The 25,795-nt window shown below is 48.7% G+C and overlaps 17 protein-coding genes and 1 non-coding gene across 18 annotated transcripts; 12 read left to right on the forward strand and 6 right to left on the reverse strand.

Moving 5' to 3' along the window:
• Window positions 1–1,237: 1,237 nt before the first annotated feature.
• Window positions 1,238–2,152, forward strand: BUD16 (putative pyridoxal kinase BUD16; the record flags this gene model as incomplete). The annotated part of the gene is made up of 1 exon (XM_002556443.1): window positions 1,238–2,152. One exon carries the CDS (start codon window positions 1,238–1,240, stop codon window positions 2,150–2,152), a length of 915 nt encoding a protein of 304 aa, XP_002556489.1.
• A 760-nt stretch (window positions 2,153–2,912) lies between these two features.
• Window positions 2,913–3,755, forward strand: HTD2 (hydroxyacyl-thioester dehydratase HTD2; the record flags this gene model as incomplete). Its single annotated transcript, XM_002556444.1, has 1 exon — window positions 2,913–3,755. The coding sequence occupies one exon, from the start codon at window positions 2,913–2,915 to the stop codon at window positions 3,753–3,755; it is 843 nt and encodes a 280-aa protein (XP_002556490.1).
• On the reverse strand, window positions 3,752–4,618 carry IPK1 (inositol pentakisphosphate 2-kinase; the record flags this gene model as incomplete). Its single annotated transcript, XM_002556445.1, has 1 exon — window positions 3,752–4,618. One exon carries the CDS (start codon window positions 4,616–4,618, stop codon window positions 3,752–3,754), a length of 867 nt encoding a protein of 288 aa, XP_002556491.1.
• A 154-nt stretch (window positions 4,619–4,772) lies between these two features.
• On the forward strand, window positions 4,773–5,915 carry DYS1 (deoxyhypusine synthase; the record flags this gene model as incomplete). The annotated part of the gene is made up of 1 exon (XM_002556446.1): window positions 4,773–5,915. One exon carries the CDS (start codon window positions 4,773–4,775, stop codon window positions 5,913–5,915), a length of 1,143 nt encoding a protein of 380 aa, XP_002556492.1.
• A 554-nt stretch (window positions 5,916–6,469) lies between these two features.
• Window positions 6,470–7,795, forward strand: OMS1 (putative RNA methyltransferase; the record flags this gene model as incomplete). Its single annotated transcript, XM_002556447.1, has 1 exon — window positions 6,470–7,795. One exon carries the CDS (start codon window positions 6,470–6,472, stop codon window positions 7,793–7,795), a length of 1,326 nt encoding a protein of 441 aa, XP_002556493.1.
• A 54-nt stretch (window positions 7,796–7,849) lies between these two features.
• On the reverse strand, window positions 7,850–8,962 carry RRP4 (exosome non-catalytic core subunit RRP4; the record flags this gene model as incomplete). The annotated part of the gene is made up of 1 exon (XM_002556448.1): window positions 7,850–8,962. The coding sequence occupies one exon, from the start codon at window positions 8,960–8,962 to the stop codon at window positions 7,850–7,852; it is 1,113 nt and encodes a 370-aa protein (XP_002556494.1).
• A 454-nt stretch (window positions 8,963–9,416) lies between these two features.
• TRM5 (tRNA (guanine) methyltransferase) lies at window positions 9,417–10,904 on the forward strand (the record flags this gene model as incomplete). Its single annotated transcript, XM_002556449.1, has 1 exon — window positions 9,417–10,904. The coding sequence occupies one exon, from the start codon at window positions 9,417–9,419 to the stop codon at window positions 10,902–10,904; it is 1,488 nt and encodes a 495-aa protein (XP_002556495.1).
• Window positions 10,905–11,999: 1,095 nt separating this feature from the next.
• PCL5 (Pcl5p) lies at window positions 12,000–12,680 on the forward strand (the record flags this gene model as incomplete). The annotated part of the gene is made up of 1 exon (XM_002556450.1): window positions 12,000–12,680. The coding sequence occupies one exon, from the start codon at window positions 12,000–12,002 to the stop codon at window positions 12,678–12,680; it is 681 nt and encodes a 226-aa protein (XP_002556496.1).
• A 104-nt stretch (window positions 12,681–12,784) lies between these two features.
• Window positions 12,785–12,877, reverse strand: KLTH0H14762r. Its single transcript has 2 exons — window positions 12,841–12,877; window positions 12,785–12,820 (listed from the first exon to the last, which is right to left on the reverse strand). It is a non-coding gene; the product is annotated as a tRNA-Phe (tRNA).
• Window positions 12,878–13,063: 186 nt separating this feature from the next.
• Window positions 13,064–14,608, forward strand: HIM1 (Him1p; the record flags this gene model as incomplete). The annotated part of the gene is made up of 1 exon (XM_002556451.1): window positions 13,064–14,608. One exon carries the CDS (start codon window positions 13,064–13,066, stop codon window positions 14,606–14,608), a length of 1,545 nt encoding a protein of 514 aa, XP_002556497.1.
• A 63-nt stretch (window positions 14,609–14,671) lies between these two features.
• Window positions 14,672–15,774, forward strand: MCM21 (Mcm21p; the record flags this gene model as incomplete). The annotated part of the gene is made up of 2 exons (XM_002556452.1): window positions 14,672–14,723; window positions 14,786–15,774. 2 exons carry the CDS (start codon window positions 14,672–14,674, stop codon window positions 15,772–15,774), a joined length of 1,041 nt encoding a protein of 346 aa, XP_002556498.1.
• On the reverse strand, window positions 15,763–16,518 carry YFT2 (Yft2p; the record flags this gene model as incomplete). The annotated part of the gene is made up of 1 exon (XM_002556453.1): window positions 15,763–16,518. One exon carries the CDS (start codon window positions 16,516–16,518, stop codon window positions 15,763–15,765), a length of 756 nt encoding a protein of 251 aa, XP_002556499.1.
• An 86-nt stretch (window positions 16,519–16,604) lies between these two features.
• ERG7 (lanosterol synthase ERG7) lies at window positions 16,605–18,785 on the forward strand (the record flags this gene model as incomplete). The annotated part of the gene is made up of 1 exon (XM_002556454.1): window positions 16,605–18,785. One exon carries the CDS (start codon window positions 16,605–16,607, stop codon window positions 18,783–18,785), a length of 2,181 nt encoding a protein of 726 aa, XP_002556500.1.
• Window positions 18,786–18,867: 82 nt separating this feature from the next.
• Window positions 18,868–20,739, reverse strand: SWA2 (auxilin-like protein SWA2; the record flags this gene model as incomplete). The annotated part of the gene is made up of 1 exon (XM_002556455.1): window positions 18,868–20,739. One exon carries the CDS (start codon window positions 20,737–20,739, stop codon window positions 18,868–18,870), a length of 1,872 nt encoding a protein of 623 aa, XP_002556501.1.
• A 206-nt stretch (window positions 20,740–20,945) lies between these two features.
• NOP10 (snoRNP complex protein NOP10) lies at window positions 20,946–21,125 on the forward strand (the record flags this gene model as incomplete). Its single annotated transcript, XM_002556456.1, has 1 exon — window positions 20,946–21,125. One exon carries the CDS (start codon window positions 20,946–20,948, stop codon window positions 21,123–21,125), a length of 180 nt encoding a protein of 59 aa, XP_002556502.1.
• A 142-nt stretch (window positions 21,126–21,267) lies between these two features.
• Window positions 21,268–21,486, reverse strand: DAD4 (Dad4p; the record flags this gene model as incomplete). Its single annotated transcript, XM_002556457.1, has 1 exon — window positions 21,268–21,486. One exon carries the CDS (start codon window positions 21,484–21,486, stop codon window positions 21,268–21,270), a length of 219 nt encoding a protein of 72 aa, XP_002556503.1.
• A 282-nt stretch (window positions 21,487–21,768) lies between these two features.
• OSH3 (oxysterol-binding protein related protein OSH3) lies at window positions 21,769–24,411 on the forward strand (the record flags this gene model as incomplete). The annotated part of the gene is made up of 1 exon (XM_002556458.1): window positions 21,769–24,411. The coding sequence occupies one exon, from the start codon at window positions 21,769–21,771 to the stop codon at window positions 24,409–24,411; it is 2,643 nt and encodes an 880-aa protein (XP_002556504.1).
• A 181-nt stretch (window positions 24,412–24,592) lies between these two features.
• Window positions 24,593–25,720, forward strand: ASP1 (asparaginase ASP1; the record flags this gene model as incomplete). The annotated part of the gene is made up of 1 exon (XM_002556459.1): window positions 24,593–25,720. The coding sequence occupies one exon, from the start codon at window positions 24,593–24,595 to the stop codon at window positions 25,718–25,720; it is 1,128 nt and encodes a 375-aa protein (XP_002556505.1).
• Window positions 25,721–25,795: the final 75 nt, after the last annotated feature.

A 25,795-nucleotide genomic window follows, 5' to 3' on the forward strand; every position in this document is an offset into this window, starting at 1 on the left:
AACCGCCGAGAATAGCCAGCGAGGCGGAAATCGACGAATTCTCAGGTGTAGGTGGCGATACTCGCTATACTTAGCCTGAGGAAAAAGCAAGCCACGCGTGGTTCCTATATTGTTCAAACGCAGGCGGCGGAGCATTTACGAAATGTGAGAGCTCGAGATAAACGGCCCTGGTGGGCGCAGCCGCTGAACTCACCCGTCCGCGCGCATTATGTGTTGAGAGTCTCTGGAGAGTAAGAGAAAGGAGGAAGAAATTAAATCGGCGTCAGGAAAACTAGAAAAATACTAGTTTCGGCGGGCACGACAGTTTCGTACTTTATGACTTTACCAGCAGGTCCCCGATTAGTGGAGCAATACGGAGTTTTACAGTTCGGGGAGTCTAGGCATGATACCCAGCTAGTAGCAGTGTTGGTGTGTCTTTGATTTCCTAGCGAGAGAGTAGCCAACCGTGTTTCGTGAAGTGTGACTATGTTTGTGAGTTTAGTGTCCGGACTTGAAGAGCCAAGGCCGGGAGAAGTTGTGGCTGTGGGGTAGCGATGCATGCGCAGTGTTATTCTGCGCATCTAGGGGCTGCTGTTGTGTGTTGTTTTGATTTGGTTGTTGATCTGGAGCCACGAAAATTTTTCATGTTTGGGTAATGGATGGAAGTTTTTGTTAACAGGCTGTAACCACGTCGCGCTTCGCGACGTGATGTTGAGATCAGTGTCAGTATAGAGTTCTGTGCCCGCGCTTTATGAGGCAATAGATCGTCTGCAAACATATGTGGGTGGGCACCCAGAAAAAGGTTGCCAACAACGGTCGCACGTCTGCACGCGGCCAGGAAAGTTCTTGCTATGTAGGTGCGCTTTACGCAGATCGCGGGGTCCATCCCTGTAGCCCGGTCGGCCGCCCACAGCACTGCTCGTAGAAAATCGCGTCCGGACTCCAAACCGCTCGCCGGCGGTTTCGAGCATGCCCGTTCAGGGCGAGGCGGATTCCGGCTCCGCTCTTCCCTCGCTTGTGCTCCAACTCGCACCCTCTCCTGCCCAACGCTAATTTCCTCGCTTGTTAAACGCTTGCACTTTCCTGTTGTGACTCTTATCGCGCCCGCACCGCCCAGACAGATAGCTGCTCTTATCGCACCGGCTCGGACTCACAATTATCCAAACTGTCACCCGACTCGCTTGAAATATTTCAGCATGTCAAGTGCCCAGGCACTTTCAACGCTCGAGCCACAGACTGTGACCGCTCACTGCGCACAATGCCACGCCTGCTAGCCACTCAGTCGCACGTTGTTCACGGGTACGTGGGCAACAAGGCTGCGACGTTCCCGCTCCAATGCATGGGATGGGACGTCGACTGCCTCAACAGCGTTCAGTTTTCCAACCACACCGGCTACGGCAGAGACCGAGTGTTCGGGACCTGCACCTCCGCGCAGCAGCTGGAGTCCGTATTCGAGGGTCTCGCTGCCTTCGGAGACTACGACGCCGTGCTGTCGGGGTACCTGCCCAACAGGGAATCGGTTGCGTGCATGGCTCGCAATTACAAGAAGATGAAAGAACGACAGCCAGAGCTGATCTGGCTCCTGGACCCAGTGATGGGGGACGACGGGCAGCTCTACGTGAACGAGGACGTCATTCCAGAGTACGAGGCTTTGGTGACGTCCTCGCTTGTCGACGTCATCACGCCCAACCAGTTCGAGCTCGAGATCCTGTACGGAAAGCACATATCAGATCTTGCGTCCCTTCGGCGCGCGCTCGAGAAGCTTCACGAGACTGTACCTGTGATAGTAGTGACATCGTGCTCTTCGGAGCTGTTCGGCGATCCCTCGCACCTCTACTGCGTCGCGTCCACGCGCGGGCATCCGGCAACCGTATACAGAGTGCCTGTAATTGAGTCATACTTCACCGGGGTTGGCGACCTGTTCTCTGCTCTGCTACTGGACCGCCTATACAACACGCGCCAAGACTCCGGCTCTTCGCACCTCGATATCAACCAGGTTTTGGATGTGGTGCAGAAGGTTCTGGCTACTACACTGCAGCACTCTCCTGCGAACATAAAGGCAGCCATGGGCTCTCCCATAGAGATGAAGCTAATGGAGCTAAGGATAGTCGAGAGCAGAGACCACTACGTTCAATTCGAATGCCCTCGCAACTTCATTTATAGACAGTTATAAACGTAGCACGACGCAAGCCAGTCGCGGGACATCCAACCTACCGAGAGCTACACTCGGTCCTTAGAGTACCTCAGCGTGAAGATGATTCTGGCTGCTTTTTTGGGGTAGCTGGCTATCCAAACATTCAACAAGAGTCTAGTTCGCGTTAGTCAGTATTTCAGTAGAATACAAACCATTTAGCGGGATGAAAGCATAGCGACCTGTAGGGCCGGCCATTCAATTTTCTCGATCAGCGGAGCCTGTTTGAAAAAGTCGGATGTGCCTTAAACAATTATGTACATGACGTGAACAAGTAAGTTGGCAGTTTCAGTATGCCGTACTTGATCTTAAACCTCTAGGGCCTCTTAGCTGTCAAGGCTTTATTGCAGCCGAATGCGCATTCGGCGGATATTTCAGCAGAGAGATACCTTGAAAGCACAAGCATCGCTATTAGGTCCCTATCAAGCGACCGAGCCTAAGGCCTAGGCTGAGTTGAATCCAAACTTGAGTAAGGACGCTTCTGAACCAAGTTTGAGATGTAAATGGCCCCCTGAGCCGTGGAGCCTTAGATTTTTAATGCAGTTGCTTAGGAACCGAACGTTGAGGTGTTTGAACAACACGGGTAAAAACCGCGAGGAACTTGGCTCAGTACGGAGAACATCAAAAGCCCGCTGCTGAATTGCCGCCTTCTCATCCGCTACCAAAAGTGCAACTTCAACCTTTTATTAGTATGAAAATCTATTAGTTCTTCACGGGCCGCTGATGAGCAAGAAACTGGACAATGAACGGCGCGCATAGCGCTCTTAAGTGGGGCTTCAAGGAACTTGTATCAGACGCTCCCTTGACAAGGTTTCAATCAATGGTTTCGGAGCGTATGCCGCTCAAGCTCACACAAGGGCACACTGGGCTGCAAACGCTTTCACCAGGAGATCACTTATTGTATTTTAACCCACAGAGGGAGACACTGGATGTTGACGGATACTTCAAATACCAGACCCCAGCCGCTCTTCTGCATCGTCCGTTAGCATTCAAGAGACGCATGTGGGCACTGGGTGCCATGTCTTTCAAGAATCCATTACGCATTGGTCACAGCTACGAGTGCATAGAAACAATTAAGTTTGTAAAAAAGATCAGACAAGACTACTACGTTGGGATAAATCGTCAAATTTTTGAGCCTAGTTCAAACGTTTCTTTCGTCGATGAGTTTCGCACGCTTGTTTATACCGATAGTGCACCAGCACCAATCAGCCCCGCCGCAGCGCATATGCAGAACCCAGTTTCGAGTGTGCGCTTGACATTTTATGAGTCGGATGTTTTTAGGTACAGTTCCTTGACATTCAACCCACATAGGGTTCACTGGGATCACAAATACTGTACTGAAGTTGAGGGATATTCAAGCCCCATCGTCCAAGGGCCCTTTATTGTTCATGCCCTGCTGAAGTACGCCCAATGCCTAGGAGTGCGCGTTGGCGCAGTCAAGTATAAAAATTCACAATACCTAAGTTCCGGTAGTACTGTCGAGATGTGCATCGCTGCTCCAGTGGAAGGAAGATGTGAAGCCCACGTTCGTGACCCGCAAGCTCCAAATATCATATTCTGTAAAGCGTCACTAACGCTAGCCTAGTGGTAGACTGGCTCACAGTAGGTATGAACTTTGCGCTGTTCAGTTGCCCAGTGCCGCCATTTCGAACTCGGCTTGAGATCCACATCAATAATCTTCGCACTTATGGCGCCACTGGCTTCCCATCTAATGAAACACGATACATCTCGCAGGGTCATAAGGAGCGCGAGTTCTGTGGTCACATCACTTTCGCTGTTTAGCTCACTCGGCCGCGGTGCTACTACAGCTAGTTTCTTTTGTGCAGCCGCTAACTTTACCAAGATGCTTTCTTCGCTTCCAAGATAGGCTCGCAAGTCCCTCAAGAACTGTTCGGGAACCTTCTGCCTAGAAAAGCATTGAGAAACAACATCAGCAGGGTCCTTCAGCGCCATTGCATAGCAATACCGAATGTCTCTCTTCTTAAGCTTGTTGTGCGTGCAGTTCCTACACAGCGAATGACTCGATTCGGAATTACCAAGCCATTTGGGCTTGAACTCCCATACAATTGTGCGGTGGTCTCTAGTACTGTGGATCTTGGTGAAGTGATCTACATTCACGGTCCCGTCTATACAGCGGGTCAGATCCTCCATTTTCAAAGCCACCACCTCATCTGTGTCACAATTTGGTACAAAATTACGCAAGATTAGCAGCAAGTCATCGAGCTTTAAAAACTCGGGTTCCAGGGACACAACGCAATCTCCTAAAAGCGGTCGAACCTGAGTATTTATGTACTCAATATTTTCCAATGTGTATTTGTTGTTCTTATCGACACTGTCAAATCTCACGCAGCATCTGATTAGATAGTTAGCGCCCGGGAGCTGTATAATAGCGTTCGCGTTGCCGCTGTTAATAAGTCGAGCGCAACTTGCGGATTTTGTAGAAACCATTTAGAGTTCGTTTAGCGCTGTCTTAATCAGTTCTTTTGGACAAAGCTTTAGATATGAAAAAAGTTTTTAAGCATATATGAAAAAGCTCATCGCGCGCCTGCAAAGTTGAGGAGTAAGAAAACAATATCCACAGGTGGGTTTAACGGCTTGAAACATGTCTGCACTTAACGAAAAGCTTCCAGATACCTTGAATGATGCTGTCTTAAAGGCTTCGGTGTCAATTTCCGATGACCATGTCAAGGTTCAGGGTATTGACTATTCCAAGTCCGAAGCCGTTGATATGAGAGCTTCCGACTTGGTTGAGTCTATGAAAACCATGGGTTTCCAGGCCAGCGCTTTGGGGCAGGGTTGTGAAATCATCAACAAGATGAGATCATGGAGAGGCAAGCATATTGATGAGCTGGAGGAACATGAGCGTAAAGGTTCCTTCGATGAAGAGGGCCGCCAGAAGACTACTATTTTTCTGGGGTACACTTCGAACCTGATCAGCTCAGGTCTTCGCGAAACGATTCGTTACTTGGTCCAGCACAACCAGGTTAGCGCTATCGTTGCGACTGCAGGTGGGATCGAAGAAGATCTTATTAAGTGCCTGGCCCCAACGTACCTTGGCGAGTTTACCCTGAAGGGCGCCAACTTGCGTGACAAGGGTCTAAACCGTATTGGTAACTTGCTAGTGCCCAACGACAACTACTGTAAGTTTGAAGAGTGGATCGTACCTATTTTGGACAAGATGCTTGAGGAACAAGAAGAGTATGTTACTAAGCACGGCAATCAATGCCTAGACGCGAGCACGGACGTTGACGTCCCAATTTGGACACCATCGAAACTGATTGACCGCCTGGGTAAGGAGATTAATGACGAGTCTTCTGTCCTCTACTGGGCTCACAAAAACAAGATCCCAGTGTTCTGTCCAGCTGTCACCGATGGCTCCATTGGAGACATGTTGTTCTTCCATACTTTCAAGTCTTCGCCAAGCCAGTTGCGTTTGGACATTGTTTCTGATATTCGCAAGATCAACTGCATGTCTATGGAAGCTTCTAAAGCTGGTATGCTGCTCCTAGGTGGTGGTCTAATTAAGCACCACATCGCGAACGCTTGCCTAATGAGAAACGGTGCTGATTATGCTGTGTACATCAACACTGGACAGGAATTTGACGGCTCGGATGCGGGCGCCAGACCTGACGAAGCCGTTTCTTGGGGTAAAATTAAGGCCGAAGCTGAGTCTGTTAAGATTTACGCTGATGCCACTGTTGTATTCCCATTGGTTGTTGCAGCTACGTTCGCCAGCGGCAAATAAGCCCTGATACAGAAGCCACCAATTTTTTGCGGGTAGAAAAAAGACTAGATAGACATGAACGTATATATATGTACATAGATTAGAAACCTTCAGGCGTACAAGCTATAAGCTTCGCCTCCAAGTTTTTCTTTACGACTTCGATGCAGCATGTTGACAACATGGTGATGATATAATGCTCTCTACAAAGAGAAAAGAAGCAGAACAGGCTAAAAAAGATTTGAGAGCTATTTTTTTGGAGGTGTGAAGAAATCCTAGGCCTCTAGCATTTAAGCTCGGCGTATACCAAGGTGCGAGCTTCAAAAATCCATTTATGTGTGAAGATGTATCTAAGGTTACGTCGTCTCTGAAGAAGATATTATCCAAGGTCAATCTCTGGCATACTGAAGTTTTGGCGTCCAATTGGCTATTGCTAAGCAATGGGCGCTATTGTTATTTCTCATCTACTTCTTTTAATATATCAGTTAATGTGACTATAGCGTGGCACAGCGAAAAAAATCCATCTTGGTTGAAAAACTCTTGACTCAAATCTAGCAACCTAAGGCCCTCATTTCCGAATGATCCGGTATACGATACCAAGAGGAGTTGCGTGGAGATATGTGGGTTTCCCAAGGCGGCTTGCAGTGCCCACTTTAACAAGGTTCAGCTCCACTTTCATTCCACAGCCAAATGCCAAAGTAAAACGTATAAAGACCAAAGAAGAGCTGGCGAGAGAGAAGCTGGAAGAGCAAATGCAATCTAAGAACTGGTTTGTCAGATGGGGTGCGATTGCTAGAAGTGAGAGGTTCACGAAGGGAATGACCAAGTACCTGATCGGAGCTTATATCTTCTTCCTAATTTACGGTTTGTACTTCATGAAGAAGCTTTACGCAAAGGAAAAAGAGCTGGAAACGCTGGAGGCAAAACTTCTCGAAGGAAAAGCCAATGAATTTGAGACCTTGAGGATCAAAGAGCTTCGCGGGAAACTGAGAACGAGGGACGAGTTAAAGCTGGCAAAGTACCGTGAAATGAGGAAAGATGAGGGACAGGACTACAGCGAATTTGACAATGTCAAGCTGGAAAACAATGACCAAAACAGATTGAACACTCAAATTCTGCCAGCACGCGATACAACTGAGTTTTATGACGCAAAGGCTGCAGATTACGATAAAGGCGTGAACTTCGAAGAGAAAGCGATTTTTATGGGAAGAAGGCGTAAATGGCTTATGAAACACTGCCAAGGAGACGTCCTGGAAATAGCTTGTGGTACCGGAAGAAATTTGAAATACGCGGATCTAGCTAATATAAACTCCATCACTTTCCTAGACGCTTCCAAGAAGATGATGGAAATTACCCATGAAAAGTTCCGGGAAGAATTTCCAAACTTCAAAAGGGCTGCTTTTGTTGTCGGGAAAGCAGAAAGCCTGTTAGAGTTGGCCTCTGGGGGATCTTCTGCGAACCTCGACCCCAGCACCAAGGTGAAATACGACACAATTGTGGAAGCATTCGGGTTGTGCTCTCATCAAGATCCTGTGAAAGCCCTCAAGAACTTCGAAATGCTACTGAAACCAGGCGGGCGAATCGTGCTGTTAGAGCACGGAAGAGGTAAGTACGGGTTCATTAACAAGATTCTTGACGACAGGGCAGAGAAACGGTTAGAAACTTGGGGTTGTCGGTGGAATCTTGATTTGGGCGAAATCCTTGATGACTCTGGGCTGGAGATTGTTGAAGAGAAGCGGACGCATTTGGGTACCACATGGTGCATCGTCGCAAAGAGAAAGGGTGATGTGAAGAAAGAGACTGAGGTTGGATTCATTGAGAAATATTTTGGATCCAGTATCAAGGGAAAATTCGAAGCCTACGAGAATGCGAACAAGCCCAAAGACTCTAAAAACAATCATTAAACTTGTATATATACACTTTATCATAATTGCGATTTTGACATTCTGCAGAAAGAACTACGCATTTCCTCTCATCCTTTCCGCGTTGATGACATCTTGGCCAATAGCCTCCATATTTTCCTTGTCGATAAGGGAACCAATCTGGCTGTAAGCCATACTTGCCTCGTATGCGGCTACTACCCTCGCCTCTGTAATCCCTATCTCGCAATGAGCTAAAGCTTTGATGACGTTGGAGTATCGAGTGATAGTCTTTCTCATGACGTCCGAGATGTGGTCATTTTTATCAGAGTAAATCTCCCACGATGACTCTTCCTCCAATCTCGTAATACTCACCGAGTTGTTGCCTGGTTTGAACTCTCCGCTAGCGCCTGAAAGCGTTGCGGCGTTTTTACCTACCACCGCTGAGCTATTATTGGCGGTGTCCAGTTCGGAGGTTTTCCGCAGCCATATAAAACCGTTTACTCCGAGAATAACAGTAACGTTACCTGGCAGGTTGTGCGTGTGGTTTTTAGAGCGCACTATAAGCGGGCTGGGTACCTGTAGGAAGACTCCGTTTCTCAACTTTCCGTATTTTAGCGATCTAGTGTGTAAAGAGGCGCTTCCATCTTGGAAAAGCGACTGAACCTCTGCATTCAAAAGATCTCCCTCTTTCAAAAAGTTTCTCATCTGTAGTTCATCGGACTCAGATTTTCTTCTAAGAACACCACCGGGAAGGTTCACGGACCCTAACATCAGCACAGCATGCTGTTTGGCTCCAATATCGACCTTCCATCTCCTGTTCCCGACCTCAGCAATTCTTCCAATGATGTGGTCTCCTGTTTCTGGGGCGTACCGCCCCCGCAGCGGCACCACAGAGAGCAGTCTATTTACCCTTGAGACAGTTCCTGCCACCGACGCATAGGTCTTGTTCTCCAAAAAGTATGTACCGTGTCCACGCATCCAAATAGGATCGTCTGTTACCAGCTCACCAGGTGTTACGATTGCGCCATCGTTAGCCTCTGCTGATTTTTCAACCTTCTCGTCGTCCGACATTTCAACATCACTTTCACCCTCTGACGCCAAGCTGTTCACAAATTGGAACCCCTCCTGCACTTTGCGCACGCTAATAACATCCGCGGGCATGCTTGCTGTTTGTTGTGAGTGGGTAAGAAGTGAACTTCTGGAGCTCATCGCTGCTACTAGTAGTACTAGTCTATATCTTCAAATTTTCATTACGTACGTTATTAATGACATTGAGATCTGCTCTGTCGGTGACAAAGGAGGGAAACAAGGCGATTGTAGCGCTGCCAAGCAGTTTCAAAAGCTCAATATGGGCTCTTAAACAGATGGGCTGATGGAACCTCTAACTACTTTCTTCTGTTATTGGGTTTTTTTGAGTTCAGATGTTAACCCGTCTCCAATAACCGAGGATAGCGCGGTCCTAAGGACGTCGATAGAAGGGGTAAGTACCCGAAATCACAATTAATTCGAGCCATATTAGAGGCCACTTGAGGAGAAGCTCCCTGGATCCTTGCAGGTGCTCAGGTACTATATGAAGCACACTGGTAATTATATACGGGTAATTTGGTGTCCATCGAAAATTTGAGCTCATCGCGTAAGATCGCTCGGCGCAGACGTGTATTGCATGCAAGCTAGAAGGCGCCTGCTGACCCAATTGACCAAGATGAGCAACGCAGCAGCTTCAGGAACCGCTGGCATGTTCAAGTATCAGCCACCCGTCAACAGAAACATGACGGAGTTGGACCGGTCGTTTTTCGTAACACGAGTGCCAATGGTGGTGGTCCATTTCCCGGAGCCCAAAAACATCAGTCTGTTTTCGAATAAGTTCAAGAACGAAGTTCTGAGGCTCCCAAGGGTCTCAAGGGTCGTGAAGCTCGAAAATCCGGACTCTGAGCCACCTTTGAAGAAACCTACACCAGCCAACGACAATCACATCAAGAAGGGCGTCTTGCTGACAGACAGCGTGAGCAGCGTGGAAGAGGCCAAGGAGAAACTTCCTGCTGAGGCGCTCGAGTTTTTGGAGGCGAACGGGGGCGAAATTCGGCCGTACGAGTACGTTATGGACTACGACTTCTGGAAGCCCGAAGAGATCTTCCGCGCGATCCTGCCTGAGCAGTTCCTGGACGAGATTCAGTCCGGATTCACCGCTACGGGCCACATAGCACATATTAACCTGAGGAACGAGTACAAGCCCTACGGCAAGCTGATAGGACAGGTCATCCTCGACAAAAACAGCAAGATAGAGACCGTGGTCGACAAGGTGGACTCGATCGCGACCAAGTTCAGGACCTTCCAGATGCAGGTGCTGGCGGGCAAGGAGGACCTGGTGGTGGAGCAGCGCGAGTCAAACTGCGTCTTCAAGTTCGACTTCAGCAAGGTCTACTGGAACTCTAGGCTGCACACAGAGCACGATCGGCTGATCCAGAAGTTCCAGCCCGGCCAGGTCGTGGGCGACGTGTTCGCCGGCGTGGGACCCTTCGCGGTGCCCGCGGGCAAAAAGCACGTCGCGATGCTGGCCAACGACCTGAACCCTGAGAGCTTCAAGTACCTGCAGCACAACATCGCGGAAAACAAGGTCGCGGGCTTCGTGCAGCCATTCAACTACGATGGGCGCGAGTTCATCCGCGAGAGCCCGCGTCTGCTGCAGGAATGGCGCCGCAGCAGCGGCGGCGCCGTGACGATCCCCGGAGGGCGCCGCTACAAGGACCCGCAAACCGGAGAGACCAAGCGCACGGCGCCGCGCGAGGTGGCCATCCCACCGTTCTACCACCACTACGTGATGAACCTGCCGGACAGCGCGCTGACGTTCCTGGACGAGTTCGTGGGGCTGTACTCGAGACACCCGGAGCTGGCCGAGCACGTGAAGGCCCTGCCAGAGTTCCAACTGCCGTGGATCCATTGCCACTGCTTCGAGAAGTACGACCACGAGGAGCAGCCCGAGCCCAGCATGGCGGAGCTGCACCGCCGCGTGCACCGCCGCGTGCTGCAGATCATGGGCACGTCCGAGGACGTGCTGCCGTTCACGTCGCTGGAGTTCCACCTGGTGCGGAAGGTGGCTCCGACGAAACCGATGTTCTGCGTGAGCTTCCAGCTACCGGTGGCGCTGGCGTGAGAGCGCGGAGAGCGCGAGCCGGCGCGGACCAGCGCGTGGCCGCGCGGTAGCGCGTGACAGCGACGAGTGCGTGACGCACCAATCACGTGCCTCGCTGTGTGCCAGTCACGTGCGCGAAAAGCGACGTGCATCACGTGCCACGCCTTCCTCGGCCACGTGCAATCCGGCCCGTCGCCCCGCACAACCACGGCTTCTTCCGCGTCACTACGGCGCGTCCACGTGACTACGGCCCTCGTCGCTCGCGACCCTCGGCTCCGTTGTCCGTCCCAACGCCCTCGCCCCCGGCTCTTTACAGCCGCACGGCACAACCGTCGCCTAGCACTTCACGGGCTCCTCGGCGCCACCGTCACACTGTCTCTCTGTTAGTTGTCCTAAAGGTATATAGCGTATGGCTCATCGCGGATGAGCCCTCGGAATGCGTTGTGAGTCACTGCCCAGGGCGCTTTCTGGGCGTTCCGAGGGCAGTTCGGAAAAACTTTATTTCTTGACTCATATTGTATGGCATTAGTCTTCATTTCAAGGAGAAGATACGCCTGTACGGCGGGGGCCTCGAGGTTAAATAAGCTAGGAGAAGCTGAGGCTCAAGATATATATATCAGAAGGCTCTGGGAGCCAGGAGGAAGGAGTGCGTGAAGGCGTCGGTACGTTTAAGGACAGATCCCAAGCCAGCTTAGTCTGCGGGATAGTTCCGAACACATTAGGAGAGAAACGGCAGAGGTTTCCGCCTCTATTACAACAAGCTTAGCGTCTGGAACGCCCGCGCACGCCGCCGCAGCACCCAGACTCACGGACAGACCGCCACACGCCAGCCAGCTGGCACAGATTTTGCATCGCCGACGCTCGCGCGCTGTACACGCCCTGCATCGCCCCGGGAACCGCACGCCTCGCCGCCGCCCGGCCGCGCCCTCGTTTTTTGAAGTTTGATATTTGACATTAGCCTCGCACGCCCAGAACACGCTCCGCCGCCACTGCCCCGCATGTGCGTCGTGTTCTAGATCCCGGTAGCTCGTGTGTTAGGAAAGCGCCAAGACGCGACCAGAGCGCGCTCTCAGCCTGCCTGTCTCCGCCCACGCGCTTCGCAAACCCGCTCGCGCCATGCAGCAAGTCACCCCGAAGGGCGACTTCGCGTGCGCCCAATTCGCCGCGCCGCCCTCGCCGCCGCCCCATACCCCGGACGCGCTCGCCGACCGCCCAAGCCCCGCCCTGGCGCCCGCGAGAACCTGGGTTAGGCAGTCCGCGCTGATCAACCAGATCGCCACGCTGCTCTCCGCCCTGACCTCCAAGTTCTCCAATCACCGGGTGAACAACTCCAAGCAGCACTTGGTGCTGTTCCTCACCGAGGTGCTCAAGCGCTCCAAGTGCTCCAAAAAGGTCGTGCTGCTGTCCATTTACTACTTTCACAAGCTCTACACCTACAAGCTGGACTCCATCACCAACCTGCCCGAGTTCTCGAGGTGTTCCAAACGCGTGTACCTGTGCTGCCTTATTCTGGCCCACAAGTTCCTGAATGACCAGACCTTTTCCATGAGCTCGTGGCAGCGCATCAGCGGACTCTCGTCCAAGGACATTTCCACCATGGAAAGGTGGTGCTTGACCAAACTCGACTACGAGCTCTTTCTCGACGACGACCGCCTGAGTGCGTGGTCCCGGAAGATCCTCGTCCAAGAGGGTGGAGCCGACACCCTTCCCGTCATTTGCAAGAAGAGGGCGAGTGAAGAAGACTCGTTTGATTTGTTGCCCCATAAAAAGCTACATACAGGTGTGATTGCTATATAGGTTTGAAATTCAAGGTGTTTTGGATGCACTTGCTACTTCTCATCTGCACGCGGTGCCGATACGTTTTGTTATCTATATCAGTCAAAAAAAACCAAAAAAATAAATGCGAATTCTGTGGATCGAACACAGGACCTCCAGATTTCAAATTGACCGAAGTTGACTTCAGTCTGGCGCTCTCCCATCTGAGCTAAATCCGCTTGTATGAACTTTCAGACGAACACAGTGCAATATAGGGAAACGTAACCATCATGCCGCGTCACAAAAATGAGAATATTCGTCGTTTTGGAGCGGAATCAGGCATAAAAGCGGCTCACGTCAAGAGGATTTGATCCATTTACTGTTGACAGCACCTCCCTCGATATTGCACCGCTGGGCTTAAGGTTATGGGCACTACATGCGTGGGCGTGGACCCAGAAAACCCTCCTACGACGAACAGCAGCCCTCTGCAGCGGCTAAAGGGAAAGAGCGGGAGTATCTTTAAGCCGCGGCAAGAGACACCAATTCATCGCCAGAATGCTATCAGGCATGACCAGATTCTGATCTGGCCGCGGCAGCCATCGCCGGTACGTTCTACGGATGATCTGGCAGACGGCATGGTGAGCCTATCGACACAGCGCGTGACAGACAACGTTTTGATCCTAGGCGCAACAGGGCTCACAGGGAGCTTGATACTCGCAAATTTGGCACAGCCCTGGATCTACCTCAATGCGACCAACGATCTGCAGAGCAAGGTGGACAGCCTATATCCCGCAGACCTAGAGCGGTTCACAAAACACAATATCTTTGTCAAAAAACCGAAATCACCTTTGTGCAATATTCTCGTGAGAAGAAAATCCATCGAGGTAACAAAAAACCTCTACTGCTTGGCGCGTAGACCCATCGCAGTCGAGGGCATGCCCTTGGACGGGCTCGATGCCTCGTGGGAGCACACGGTTCGCTGCAAAGGGTTCGACTTGATTTGCGGTAAAGGCGGCATTTCACGGGATTGCACGCTCGAGAGGAATGCAGCAATGTATGAGCTGGCTAGTACGCACAATTGTCCAGGCCGCGAAATAATATTGCAGCTGCAAAGCTTCTCCTTCAAGCTCGTCTATGAAAATTCTCGCGACCCACACGGAGATACCTGCGGGCACGCATTGATGGTGAAGCTCAACATTAATGTTATCTGTGTGATCGACACAGACTCACAAAGATGGCCGGCTCTACTCACCGACGTGTTTGGGGAGCAGCCAATGAAACGAGGGTTGATACCGCAAGGGCAAGGTTTGGAAGGTATTTCGCACTGGGAATTTCCTTCCTTGGGGGACGTTGGCACCTTGGTTTCTGCTCTAGGATCAACCCGGCATCAGGAGAGGAAATCAAGTATCCCCCGCCATTATGTGGATTATGAGTTGAACCTCACCTTGGCCCAAGAGTTCTGCCAGCGCAAGGCACGCGGTACAAGAAAAAAGATAGTTGTTGTCACCAGCTTCAACAGCTCACTCTTGAGTACTGTGAGTAACTATTTTCAAACAAAGCTCAAGCTGGAACAGGACCTTTACACCAAGGTCCATGGTATGGATAACCTGGTCTTATTGAGGCCCGGTCCGCTTGTAGGTAACCACACCCCACATGCGCAAACCCCCCCGGCCACGAATAAGTTTACCTTTCTTCCAGCCGCCCTTTTCCACATCTTGGTACTCAAGAAAAGATGTTTCGACCGCAAGGTGAGACTCCTAAGGGATTTGATGAAAGTGGGACTTCGTGCTAAACTGAGTGAGTTGGGTGCACGCCTAGCCTACCAGCACCCCTGTTTGCAACTTGTCAGCAGTGTCAATGCCGCTCACAAAGTCGCATTCTTTGCTGCGAGCAGAGCTATATATTCCCCTGATTCTGCGTCTTTCGTAGAGCTTATAAAGAGTGATGAGATCGAGAAAATGGCTAATTAGCTTAATTAATATTATTTTCTGGAGACGCGTATTTCAAGGTTTTAATAGCCTTTGATAAACAAGATGGTCGAAGAAGAGGACAATGATCAGTATATCAATTCGTTGAATGCTGAAAGTAAGTTACGTAGACGTTAGGCCTCGTTTTTCAAAGCTACTGACACGGAAACTGGTCAAAAGTTTTGCAGCTGAAAAACAAATGCAGGGTTCTAGAGGACGAGCTGCAGGCTCAGAAGAAAGGCGTAAGCGAGGTCCCAGTGGAGTTCGAGGGCCTATTCCAGAAAAACCCTGAGCTAAAGCACACGCTCTCTCAAAAGATATTTAAGGAAACCGACAGCTTTCCCCAGACTCCTTATTCATCACCAAAAAAAAGGCCACTTAAGAGCTCAGCCGCGCAGCTCAGTAACCTCTCTCCCGACATTCCAGAGTCAGAATGGGTTCTCAAAACTCAGGTGCCGGTCGAGCACAAGTTCTTTGACAGTGCTGTTGCAGATCTTATAGAAACAGATATTTTGACATCGCCTTCTAAGCGGAAGCGAGCTGCACAGTCCCGAGCTCACGAAGAGCTCGTTCAGAAGGTCCAAATCGAGAACATCTACAGGATGTTAGGGATAAGCACATTTCCCGTTGTGGATCCGAGTGACCTTGAGGGCACCGAAGAAGATGAGATTAATATAAAACGGAAAATGCTAGGCCTAAGGCTGGAATTATTCAATGAACTGGAGCGCTCATTCGAACCTCCCTACTATATTTTGTTCAAGCAAAACCCCAAAAACAGTTACTGGAATATTTTCCGTCACACAGTGCCATCCTATGTCGGGGTTGAGCAAATGTTTCAACAGGTGAGGTCAAACGGTTTGCTAGCGAATCAGTCAGAAATCTACACATTTGCAAAGAAAGTTTACAAATCTCTGTTGAGCATTTCTGTTAAAACACAAATATTTCGCAGGACGGAAAAGAAAGAGGCCATATCACAGTTGGAGATAGACCCCTCGTGTACATCAGTATCGTTTCACATCGAAAAGCTTGGGTGTTTTGTGAAACTAAAGTTGGATGCAACCGACGTAATTGCCTGTTCCTGTATTCCTCATGAGAATGTTAGTTGGAATGCCCAAATGTTGGGGCCAGTGGTTTCCCTACCCGATAGAATTGAGTCTCTAGTAAAGTAATTGGCGCAATGCAGTGTGGCTAGGTACAAGCCAGTACATAATTACCGGACAGATGTAACCCATCAAAAGCCCCAATATCTTCTCGAGCGTTGTGTGGTAGTAAATAGCAGTCACTGACAGAACAAACGCCCAGATTACAAGAACAGAAACATTTGAATACAACAAAACGCGCCACAGTTTAGAGGGCGTTCGCTCATCCGAGTTAAGGTACTTTTGTATCGAAGATAGCTCAAGCCACAATATCAGACTCACATTGGTCAAAAAGCAGAAGTGACCGCTGATGTCAAATCCATTTTCCCACTTCCCGCCTTCCTTGCGACATCGCTCCGCAGATTTAGTAGCACTAGAGGAACAGGAACCTCCAGTCCATACAAACACGCAGTCTATCACAAAGAATATTACGTATAGCAGTAAATTCTTCAAAATAATTTTGACCGCATATTCCTTGCCTAATCGATGCCATCTTGCTGGATAGGTTGTTCTTGCATCTCTTGGTAAGAGGTCAGACCTCGATACACGTATTTTAATCTGATATGCCGCTAGCGATACGAACAAAATGGTCCATATTAAGTTGCCCTTGTATGCAAACACAAGGTTAATAACGTTGTTTGGCGAAAGAAGATAATAGGTATCTTTTTGATGCTGGAGCGTAGAACCATTAGCCAGCAAATGCACCACTAGCCCACATATCAGTACCACAGGATATACGAAGGCGAAGCGGCCTCTTTCTATAAATTTATCCATTGCCTTCACTTTTGACAAGAAACTCGTTTAAGTTCAAAAGAGAGAAACTTCGTCAAACTAATTGAAGCAAGAATCCAGAAGCAGCTATGAAGCTTTACGCTGATGAGCTTGGGCTTCCAACAACTGACAAAACACTCTGGAGATTGAGAACAGATGAGCTTGGAAGTGAAAAGTGGGAGTACTTATCAGAAGAAGAGGCAAAGGCTGATCCTCAATCCTCGTATGTGAAGTACCTTCTTCAGAACCCCGATTTCGAGGCGCCGGAGCCTCTCAGGAGTAGTAAATGTGATGAATTTACAGCCGGGGACGCTGCGTTCAATGGTGCGCAGTTCTTTTCTCTTCTCCAAGAAGACACAGGGATCTTCCCGTGCCAATACAAGGGTCCAATGTTTTTGACAATCGGTTACGTCGCCACTCTCTACTGCGCTCGTATTCCAGTACCCGAGCATATTAAAATAGAGATAATAAGATACATTGTTAACTCTGCACACCCCGTTGATGGTGGATGGGGCCTTCATGAAGTGGACAAATCCACGACATTTGGTACTGCTATAAACTATGTGATATTGAGATTACTTGGCCTTGAAGCAGACCATATTGTCTGCCAACGGGCAAGGAAGACTTTGCATAGGCTGGGCGGTGCGATTGGTGCTCCTCACTGGGGTAAGGCTTGGCTCTCAATATTGAATTTGTACAGGTGGGAAGGAGTCAATCCTGCTCCTCCCGAGTTATGGCTTTTGCCATACGCCCTACCAATCCACCCGGGAAGGTGGTGGGTCCACACAAGGGCTGTCTATCAAGCACTAGGCTACCTCTCAGCGGCTAAGTACTGTTGCGAATTGACGCCACTGCTTCAAGAGATTAGAAAAGAGATCTACGTCAAGCCTTTTGAGAGCATTGACTTTTCGAAGCACAAAAATACCGTGGGTGGTGTTGACTTGTATTATCCACATACTAAGCTGTTGAATATAGCAAACGTCGCACTAACACTCTATGAAAATTACTTGAAGCCCAATTGGTTTTTGAAGTACAGCAACCGTAAAGTTTACGAGCTGATCAAGAAGGAGATAAAAAATACTGACTACTTATGCATTGCTCCAGTTAGCATGGCTTTTTGTGCAGTCGTGACGCTCATCGAAGAAGGCCGCGATTCCTATGAATTTAAGCGTTTTGTTGACGGTTTTCAGGAAGTACTATTCATGGGCCCGCAAGGTATGACAGTGATGGGAACAAACGGCGTGCAAGTCTGGGATTGCGCATTTGCAATACAGTACTACTTTGTGGCTGGCTTGGCTGAGCTTCCTGAGTTCCGTGACACTATTGAAAAAGCCTACAAATTTTTATGTCGATCTCAATTCGACACTGAGTGTGAACCTGGAAGCTTCAGGGACAAGAGAGTTGGGGCTTGGCCATTCTCCACCAAGACACAAGGGTATACTGTGTCTGACTGTACTGCGGAAGCAGTTAAAGCTATTATCATGGTTAGAAATTCACCAAAGTTTACTTATCTAAGGGGCGAAATATCTGATGAGCGTCTCTACAAGGCAGTTGATATTTTGTTAGGCCTTCAGAACACAGGGTCCTTCGAATATGGCTCTTTTGCAACATATGAAAAAATCAAGGCTACGACCGCGCTAGAGAAACTGAACCCTGCCGAGGTCTTCGGAAATATTATGGTTGAGTTCCCTTATGTCGAATGTACAGACTCATCAGTTTTGGGGTTGACGTATTTCGCCAAGTACTACAACTATCGTAAAGACGAAATAACCAAGGCTATTGAAATTGCAATTCAGTACATCAAAAGGGTCCAGAACCCTGACGGCAGCTGGTATGGGTGCTGGGGCGTTTGTTTTACTTATGCCGGCATGTTTGCGCTAGAGGCCTTGTATACAGTGGGTGAGAATTACGAAAACTCGGAAGTTGTTCGCAAGGGCTGTGATTTTTTCGCTTCTAGACAACGTTCTGATGGAGGATGGAGTGAGTCGATGAAGTCAAGCGAACTCCACACTTATGTTGAAGCTGACAACTCACAGGTGGTACAAACCGCGTGGGCTTTAATAGGACTTCTTCTGGCGAAATACCCCAATCGGGATGTGATTGACAGAGGTATTGCTTTGTTGAAGAAAAGGCAGCTGCCTTCTGGAGAGTGGAAGTTCGAGGATGTCGAGGGAGTTTTCAACCACTCTTGCGCTATCGAATATCCAAGTTACAAATTCTTGTTCCCTATTAAAGCTCTCGGGCTGTACTCTAAACGATACGAGAGCTGAGGCCCAAAAAAATAGGCTTGGCGTAGCCGGCCAGCTTTATAGAACTTAGGTAAATAGAGTTTAAAAACTATTTCATGACATTTTAGGAAAGCTGGTTTTTTTCTTTGAACGTTTCCCAGGCCTTACTTAAGACAATGAACACGTTTTCTGCGATCATCTTCCTCTTCAAAGGCCAAGAATCTTGAATCTTGTCCGGATGCGTCTTAGCAACAGCCTTCAAGTAGATCACCTTCGCCTTTTTCGGCACAACTAAATCTGCTGTTGAGACCTCCTTCCAATTGACCCAATCCACGATCGTGTGGAATCGTGCAAGAAGCTCCCGTAGGTTGTCATCGTGGCCTTCACACCATTCCTGAATTAGACTGCTTACCTCGTCATGAAGCAGAAATCTTTGTGCTTCTAAATCTTTCTCTTTCTTGTTTATATCTTGGACTCGCGCCAGTTTCTCGGAAGGATTCTCAAGAGTGACTTTTGCCGGGCGGCCGCTGGGTTTCTTTGTTACCGCGGCCTTTGGTATCGAAGTTTCTGACTTTCTTGCCACAGAAACAGGTTTCTTTTCAAGCGCAATAGCCTTTTGGCACTGTCTTCGAGCCTCCAAGACCTTGGAGGACGTAACGCCCGCTTCAATTAGCTGTTGATAAGTTTCAAGAGCTTTTTCATAGTTTTCCACGCGTTCGAAGGCTACAGCCTTATTGTTCATTATCTTTGACCAGAACTCCTTGTATGTCTTTGGCGGGTTCAAATTGGGAATGTTTGAATTCATAGAGCCTTGTGGAATGAGCTTGAGGGCACTTGAAGCGTCAGATAGGGCCTCACGATACTCTCCAACTTTGAGGCGGCATATGATGATGTTGGAGAACGATACAACACGCAATGGATGTGTCAGAGGAAGGCTGTTGAGGGACTTTTCGTAGTTTTGGAATGCTGCGTGATAATCGCCAGTGCGGAAGGAGTTGGCACCTTTTTCTTTGAATTCTTCGAAACTATGCCTCTCAAGCTCAGTTAAGTTCGGAGAATAGGTAGCGGGGACATTGCTAGTTTTGAGAGCTGGCGCCTCAAAATCTATCAACAGGTCATTATCTTGTACCGGGCTCGGATTTGGAGGCGCTTCACTTTTGTCTCCTGGAGTTTCGGAATACACAGGGTGTGAAGCTGATGCAACTGAAACTGCAGGGGATTTTGTAGATGGCACAGGGGAATTCGCTCTGGGTCCAAAATGCGTCTCCTCTTCTATTTTGAGGTCCTTGAACTGTGTCGTGACTTTCTGCTTTCCGCGATCTGAGGATACTTGCAAATGGTAGCTCCCGCTTTCTTTCAGCCACGGCGGAGATGCGTTAGACCCCGATCTCGAGGAGATGTAGTCCGAAAAAGAACGATCACTATACTCAGTCTGAACTTGCTTGAGCTTCGAGTCCAAGAAAGTGCGACCCTTGTTAAGCCAGTTTGATGCAACAGAAAAGAGGTCAGACTCCTCTTCTCGTAATTGGCTGCTCTGAGGACTGGTCCTCAGAGGCCTTTCAGTACGCGCAGTTCGTCTCTTTTGGCGATCTACGACCTGCTCATACAGTATGCCACGCTCATAATACTCAGCAGCCTTGTCCCAGTCAAGTCCGAGAGACATGAGCCTCGCAATTTCCATGTCCTTAACTTCGTCGACGACAGGCTGAGGTTTTGGCTCGACAAGGTCGACATCCGGGGCTGCGAGCCGCGAAGCAACTGGTCCATTAAGCATGTCGAACGCCAAGTCAAACTCATCTCTGGCGGTCCCAGAGGTGGCATTGCTTGTCTTCGATCCAAAGAAGGCGTCTAAATCTGCATCCGCATCCTTGCGGCTAGCTTCCCCTGTCAAAGGCAAACGGGCGCCGGCTAGGCTTTCACCTTTGGGTTTGGTATTACTGCTGGATTCATTCCCACCCTTGAAGGCAGAGAAAAGATCATCAAAGGCGCTAGACATGCGGAACTTCGCTCCCGTCTGAAACGGACTTTCCAAGTCAGAGAGCTAATATTTGTATTTTTGAACGAAGGGAGTGAAGAAAAGAATAATTGACCGACGTCTATAATGACATCAACACTTCATCGGCAAGCATAGAAAATTTTCCACGCCATCGCAGCTCATCTAGTCTAACAAACCAACAGCTCGAACACCATAAACTAGGCAGCATGCATTTGATGTACACTTTGGGCCCTGACGGCAAGCGTATCTACACCTTGAAGAAGACCACTGAGGATGGCGAGATCACCAAGTCTGCGCACCCAGCAAGATTTTCTCCAGACGACAAGTACTCCAGACAGAGAGTAACACTCAAGAAGAGATACAACATGATTCCAGGCCAGGAATAAGGGGCCGCGCTGGTTAGGATGATATAGAAGAACATTCGTGGGACTTGCGCCGAACCGTGTGCTGAATAGTGTATATTATACATAGTTGCAAGTGCTATGACCAGAAGTAATAAGATTTTTGTTATCAGCAGAACGCAGGGACTTACAGCGGTGACTGCTTGTGACCCGTGGCGCTCATGTTGAACTGCACGCTCTTGTGGTAGTTCTCGCACATCTGGCCCATTATCTCCAGGTTGCTGTTACGCGCATTTATATGCTGCAGCTCCTGGTTGAGCGTCACAACACTCTCGTTCAGACGCTCCACATTGTTGATGATCCGTGATAGGATGTTCTGGTGAACCTGTTCGTAGGGGTTTTCCATAGTGGTATCCTTGTGCAGCACTCTAACAACTCGTTGATGGGACTGCAAGCGTCGAGAGCAGGACCTCTAGAAGTGTCAAGAAGATCAAAAGTGATATTCAAAATTGACCAGCGGATGCGGAACAAGACTGTAGGGTTCTTAGTAGGCCGTCCGCTTGCATTCGCACGTGAGGCTCCCGGAGGGCAGTAAAGTCACATCACTAAAAAAAAGACTGTTGAAAATAATAATTGACGTGGGCCAAGTACCCGAAAAACACGGCCAATCAGCACTCCTGAGCAGGAAATGGAAGCAATTGACGTTCAGAATCGTTCGTTCGTGGTCCGTTGGCTGAAAGTTCAGCAGGGTGATACTATAACGTATCAGCTGAAGCCATTGAAACGGTCTGTAGACGCAGGGATATACAAGCGTCGAACCACGATCAACGACGACGCCTTCGAAAGAGACAGCGGTGCTTCCAGCTCTGATGCCAGTCCACACTCCCCTAGCAAGTCCAATGGAGGCGTAGGGAGCGTCCACATTGCCCCAGACACCAAGGCGTTGCTCGATTATGCTATCAATCGGAGCAACTCCTCGCTAGAAGAGTTCGCTACAAGGCAACGTTCGAAGTCAATTGCGGCAGTACAACACTTGACTCAGGATATTCCACTGGACAAGAAATTGATTGCCCAGGGTTTCAGACAAGTGCAATGGTTAGGAACTATTTCGGGAAATGATCTCATTGAGGGGTCATTACAGGCAGATGAAGACGGGTATTATGCGTTTGTTCTCGACAACACCGCGTCAAAGACTGCGAAAAAGAAAATCCTAATGAGTGTAGCAAATAAGACACAAGATCTTGACGTTCCAGTTCACCGGTCTCGCTCTCAACTTGTGCGTGTCAAACAAGGCCGTATCTTACAAGGCTACATGCTCAAAAAAAGGAGAAAGAAGCTACAAGGATTCACAAAGCGGTTTTTCAAGCTTGATTTGAAGTACAAAGCCCTGTCCTACTACCTAAACGAGCACAATAACGTATGCAGGGGCGAGATCATCATCCCTTTGGCCACTGTCAGTGCAAACAAAATGACGAGACTCATTGTCATCGACTCTGGAATGGAACTCTGGGTTTTAAAGGCCAAAGATGAAGCTTCGTGGGGCGAGTGGATCCAGGCGCTACAAGACTGTTACAAAAAAGAGGAAAAACACACAAATTCTCAAACCCAAGACCAGTTAGATCCCTCCAGCATTTTGGCTCATCTCAAGTTGATTGGGAAGAAGCTTAACTTTTGTAAAACCAAGTCTCTGCTTTACGCTCCAATAGAGACAAGGACGCCTAGATCTGGTAGTCACAACAGCTCTGCTTCGCGGACTTCGTCAATGACGTCAGTATCCAACTTTTTTGGCAAACATAAGAACGCCTCTCAAGAAGGTTTGAATTCAGCAGCGGATGGTCATGAAGAAATTTTGCCCAGTTCACCTCATAAACACGCGCTTTATAAAGAAATCAGTGAAATCGAGGAGCTGGTACAACAATGGATGGAGACAAGTTCAAGCGCGGTACAAAGAAATTCAAGTTCCGAAAACCCTTCAATTTTTAGCGATGAGTTCTATGATGCTGAAGACGATAACCTGTCTCCCGAGTCCGACACCGGTGTGATTATGCTGAATGACGAAGAGGGCGTAAATGCCTTAAAGTTGTCGCAGAAAGATACAACTGAGAAGCCTTATGATAACGATGATGATGCCTCCTCTAAATATGACACAGAGTTCGTTCAGAAGAGCGCTCCAGCTTCCACTGGAGGTGACCTATATCCTCTTCCGGGGCCAACTTGCGTGAAGCGGCGTGACGACGTACCAGAAGCCGCCGCTACTCCGCCTAGCCTTCTGTCGTTTTTGAGAAAGAATGTTGGAAAGGACTTGACGGCTATTTCAATGCCCATTACCTCTAATGAACCTATTACGATACTACAAATGCTGTCGGAAACTTTTGAATATTCTGAGTTACTGAACAAGGCAGCTTCCACTGCTGACGAGGTCAGCCGCATGGCCCAAGTTGTGGCATTCGCGTGTTCGTACCTATCTATGCATCGGAGCAAAGTTCGGGCTCTACGGAAACCATTTAACCCGCTATTAGGCGAAACTTTCGAGCTTGTGCGCGAAGACAAGGGAATGAGATTGATAGCAGAGAAGGTGTCCCACAAGCCTCAGATATTTGCATTTCATGTAGACCACGATCTTTGGGAGATATCATACTCTGTTTCGCCGGTTCAAAAGTTTTGGGGAAAATCAATTGAGTTTGTGAATGAAGGTGAAATTAAACTCACCATCAAGTCTATTGGCGAGCGCTATGTTTGGTCTCAACCAAACACTATCCTCAAAAACCTTTTCGCCGGCGAAAGATATATTGAACCTGCAAACCACATGGAAGTCGTTTCATCACATAATATGAAGGCTAGGGTTGCTTTCAAAGCTGCAGGGATGTTCAGTGGTCGTTCCGAAGACTTGTCTATAGTCATCCACAGTGGTTCGAAGCAGGTCGGCCTGTTGAAAGGTCACTGGACTAAAAGTATTGTGAACTCTCAGAACGGCGAGACAATATGGGAAATTGGCGAGCTGGTTCCCAATCAGGAGAAGAAGTACGGTTTCACTAAATTCACCGCCAACTTGAATGAAATAACTGAGATTGAACAGAGCCAAATTCCTATCACTGACTCAAGAATGAGACCCGATCTGCGGCTCTACGAGAAGGGTCACGTCGACGAAGCTGAGAAGCTCAAACTTGAGCTTGAGCAAGAACAGCGTGTCAGGCGCCAAGAGAGCAAGGATGTTCAGCCCCAGTACTTCAAGCGCTTGTCAGAGAAGCAATGGGTTTTCATTCAAGGGCCGCAGAGCTACTGGGAAAGGAGAAGAAGACATGACTGGGAGGGGCTAGTCCCATTATGGTGAGAAAATAGACCATAGAGCCTCTTAAATATTCGGATAAGTAAATTTAATGACCTAATGCCGTTTTCTCGACATTTTTGTTGACCGTTGATCATTTCGTGTGCACAAGTTTTTGACAAATATTTTTAAGTTTAATTTAATTATGATGCGATGACTTCAAGAAAGACTAACGCGAAGAAACACAATGCCCAACGAAGACATCGAAATCAACACAATTTGTTCAGATTTGGAATCTTCTCAATTCACCCTCCATGCATGCTGCAATGATGACCACAAAATCGATGAAAAGTCTGCTCCTAGAAGACTTCCCAAAATAAAAATTTTTGGCACTGGAGGAACAATTGCTTCCAAAGGCGCTTCCTCGTCGGACACGGCTGACTACCACGTTGACTTAACGATTCAGCAGTTGTTACAAGCGGTCCCAGATATTTCGGGTATTTGCGAGATTGACTACGAGCAGCTATGCAATGTGGACTCGAAAGAAATCAACGAGAGCGTCCTTCTCAAAATTTACGCTGGTGTCTCCTCTGCTCTACAGACATTTGACGGCATTGTCATCACGCATGGTACTGACACTTTGGCCGAGACCACTTTCTTCATCGAAAGCACAATCGACTCCGGGGATGTTCCAATCGTGTTCGTGGGCTCCATGAGACCATCCACGAGTATTTCAGCGGACGGTCCCATGAACCTCTACCAGGCCATTTGCATTGCGGCAGACAAACAGTCTCGTGGTCGTGGTGTATTGGTGTCTCTCAACGACCAGATCTCTGCAGGTTATTATATAACCAAGACTAATGCCAACACGTTGGACTCCTTCAATGTCAGACAAGGCTACCTGGGCAACTTCGTCAACAACGAAATCCACTACTACTACCCCCCTGTTAAGCCAATGGTATGCCACAAATTCAAGCTGCAATTGAGCCTTGACAAAACCCTAATTTCAAGAACGACCTTCCCAACGGTGCACATTGTGTACGCGCATCAGTCCATAAGCCCCGCTCTCATTGAGCTCGTTTCGCAGCACTGTGAGGGTATGGTTATCGCTACTTTGGGTGCTGGTTCCTTGCCAGCGATCGTAAATGACAAAGTGCTGGACCTGCGAATTCCTGTCGTATACTCAAAAAGATCGATGGATGGCATGATCCCCAAAGCCAATCTTCCAAAGCCCAAGGGCAAGGACTTTTTCAATATTGTTGCTTCCGGTTACCTAAACCCCGAGAAGAGTAGAATTCTACTACAGCTTTGCTTGTTTGAGAAATTCACGGTTGAAGAGATCAGGGAAGTGTTTAGCGGTGTGTACGGAGGATGAAGTTATGTACCGTATATTTTTTGACGCAATAGGCCTAGCAATACAATTGCAATTGCGCAATTGCTGCTTTTTATT

Source organism: Lachancea thermotolerans (assembly GCF_000142805.1).
Source record: "Lachancea thermotolerans CBS 6340 chromosome H complete sequence".
Taxonomy (NCBI): Eukaryota; Fungi; Ascomycota; class Saccharomycetes; order Saccharomycetales; family Saccharomycetaceae; genus Lachancea; species Lachancea thermotolerans.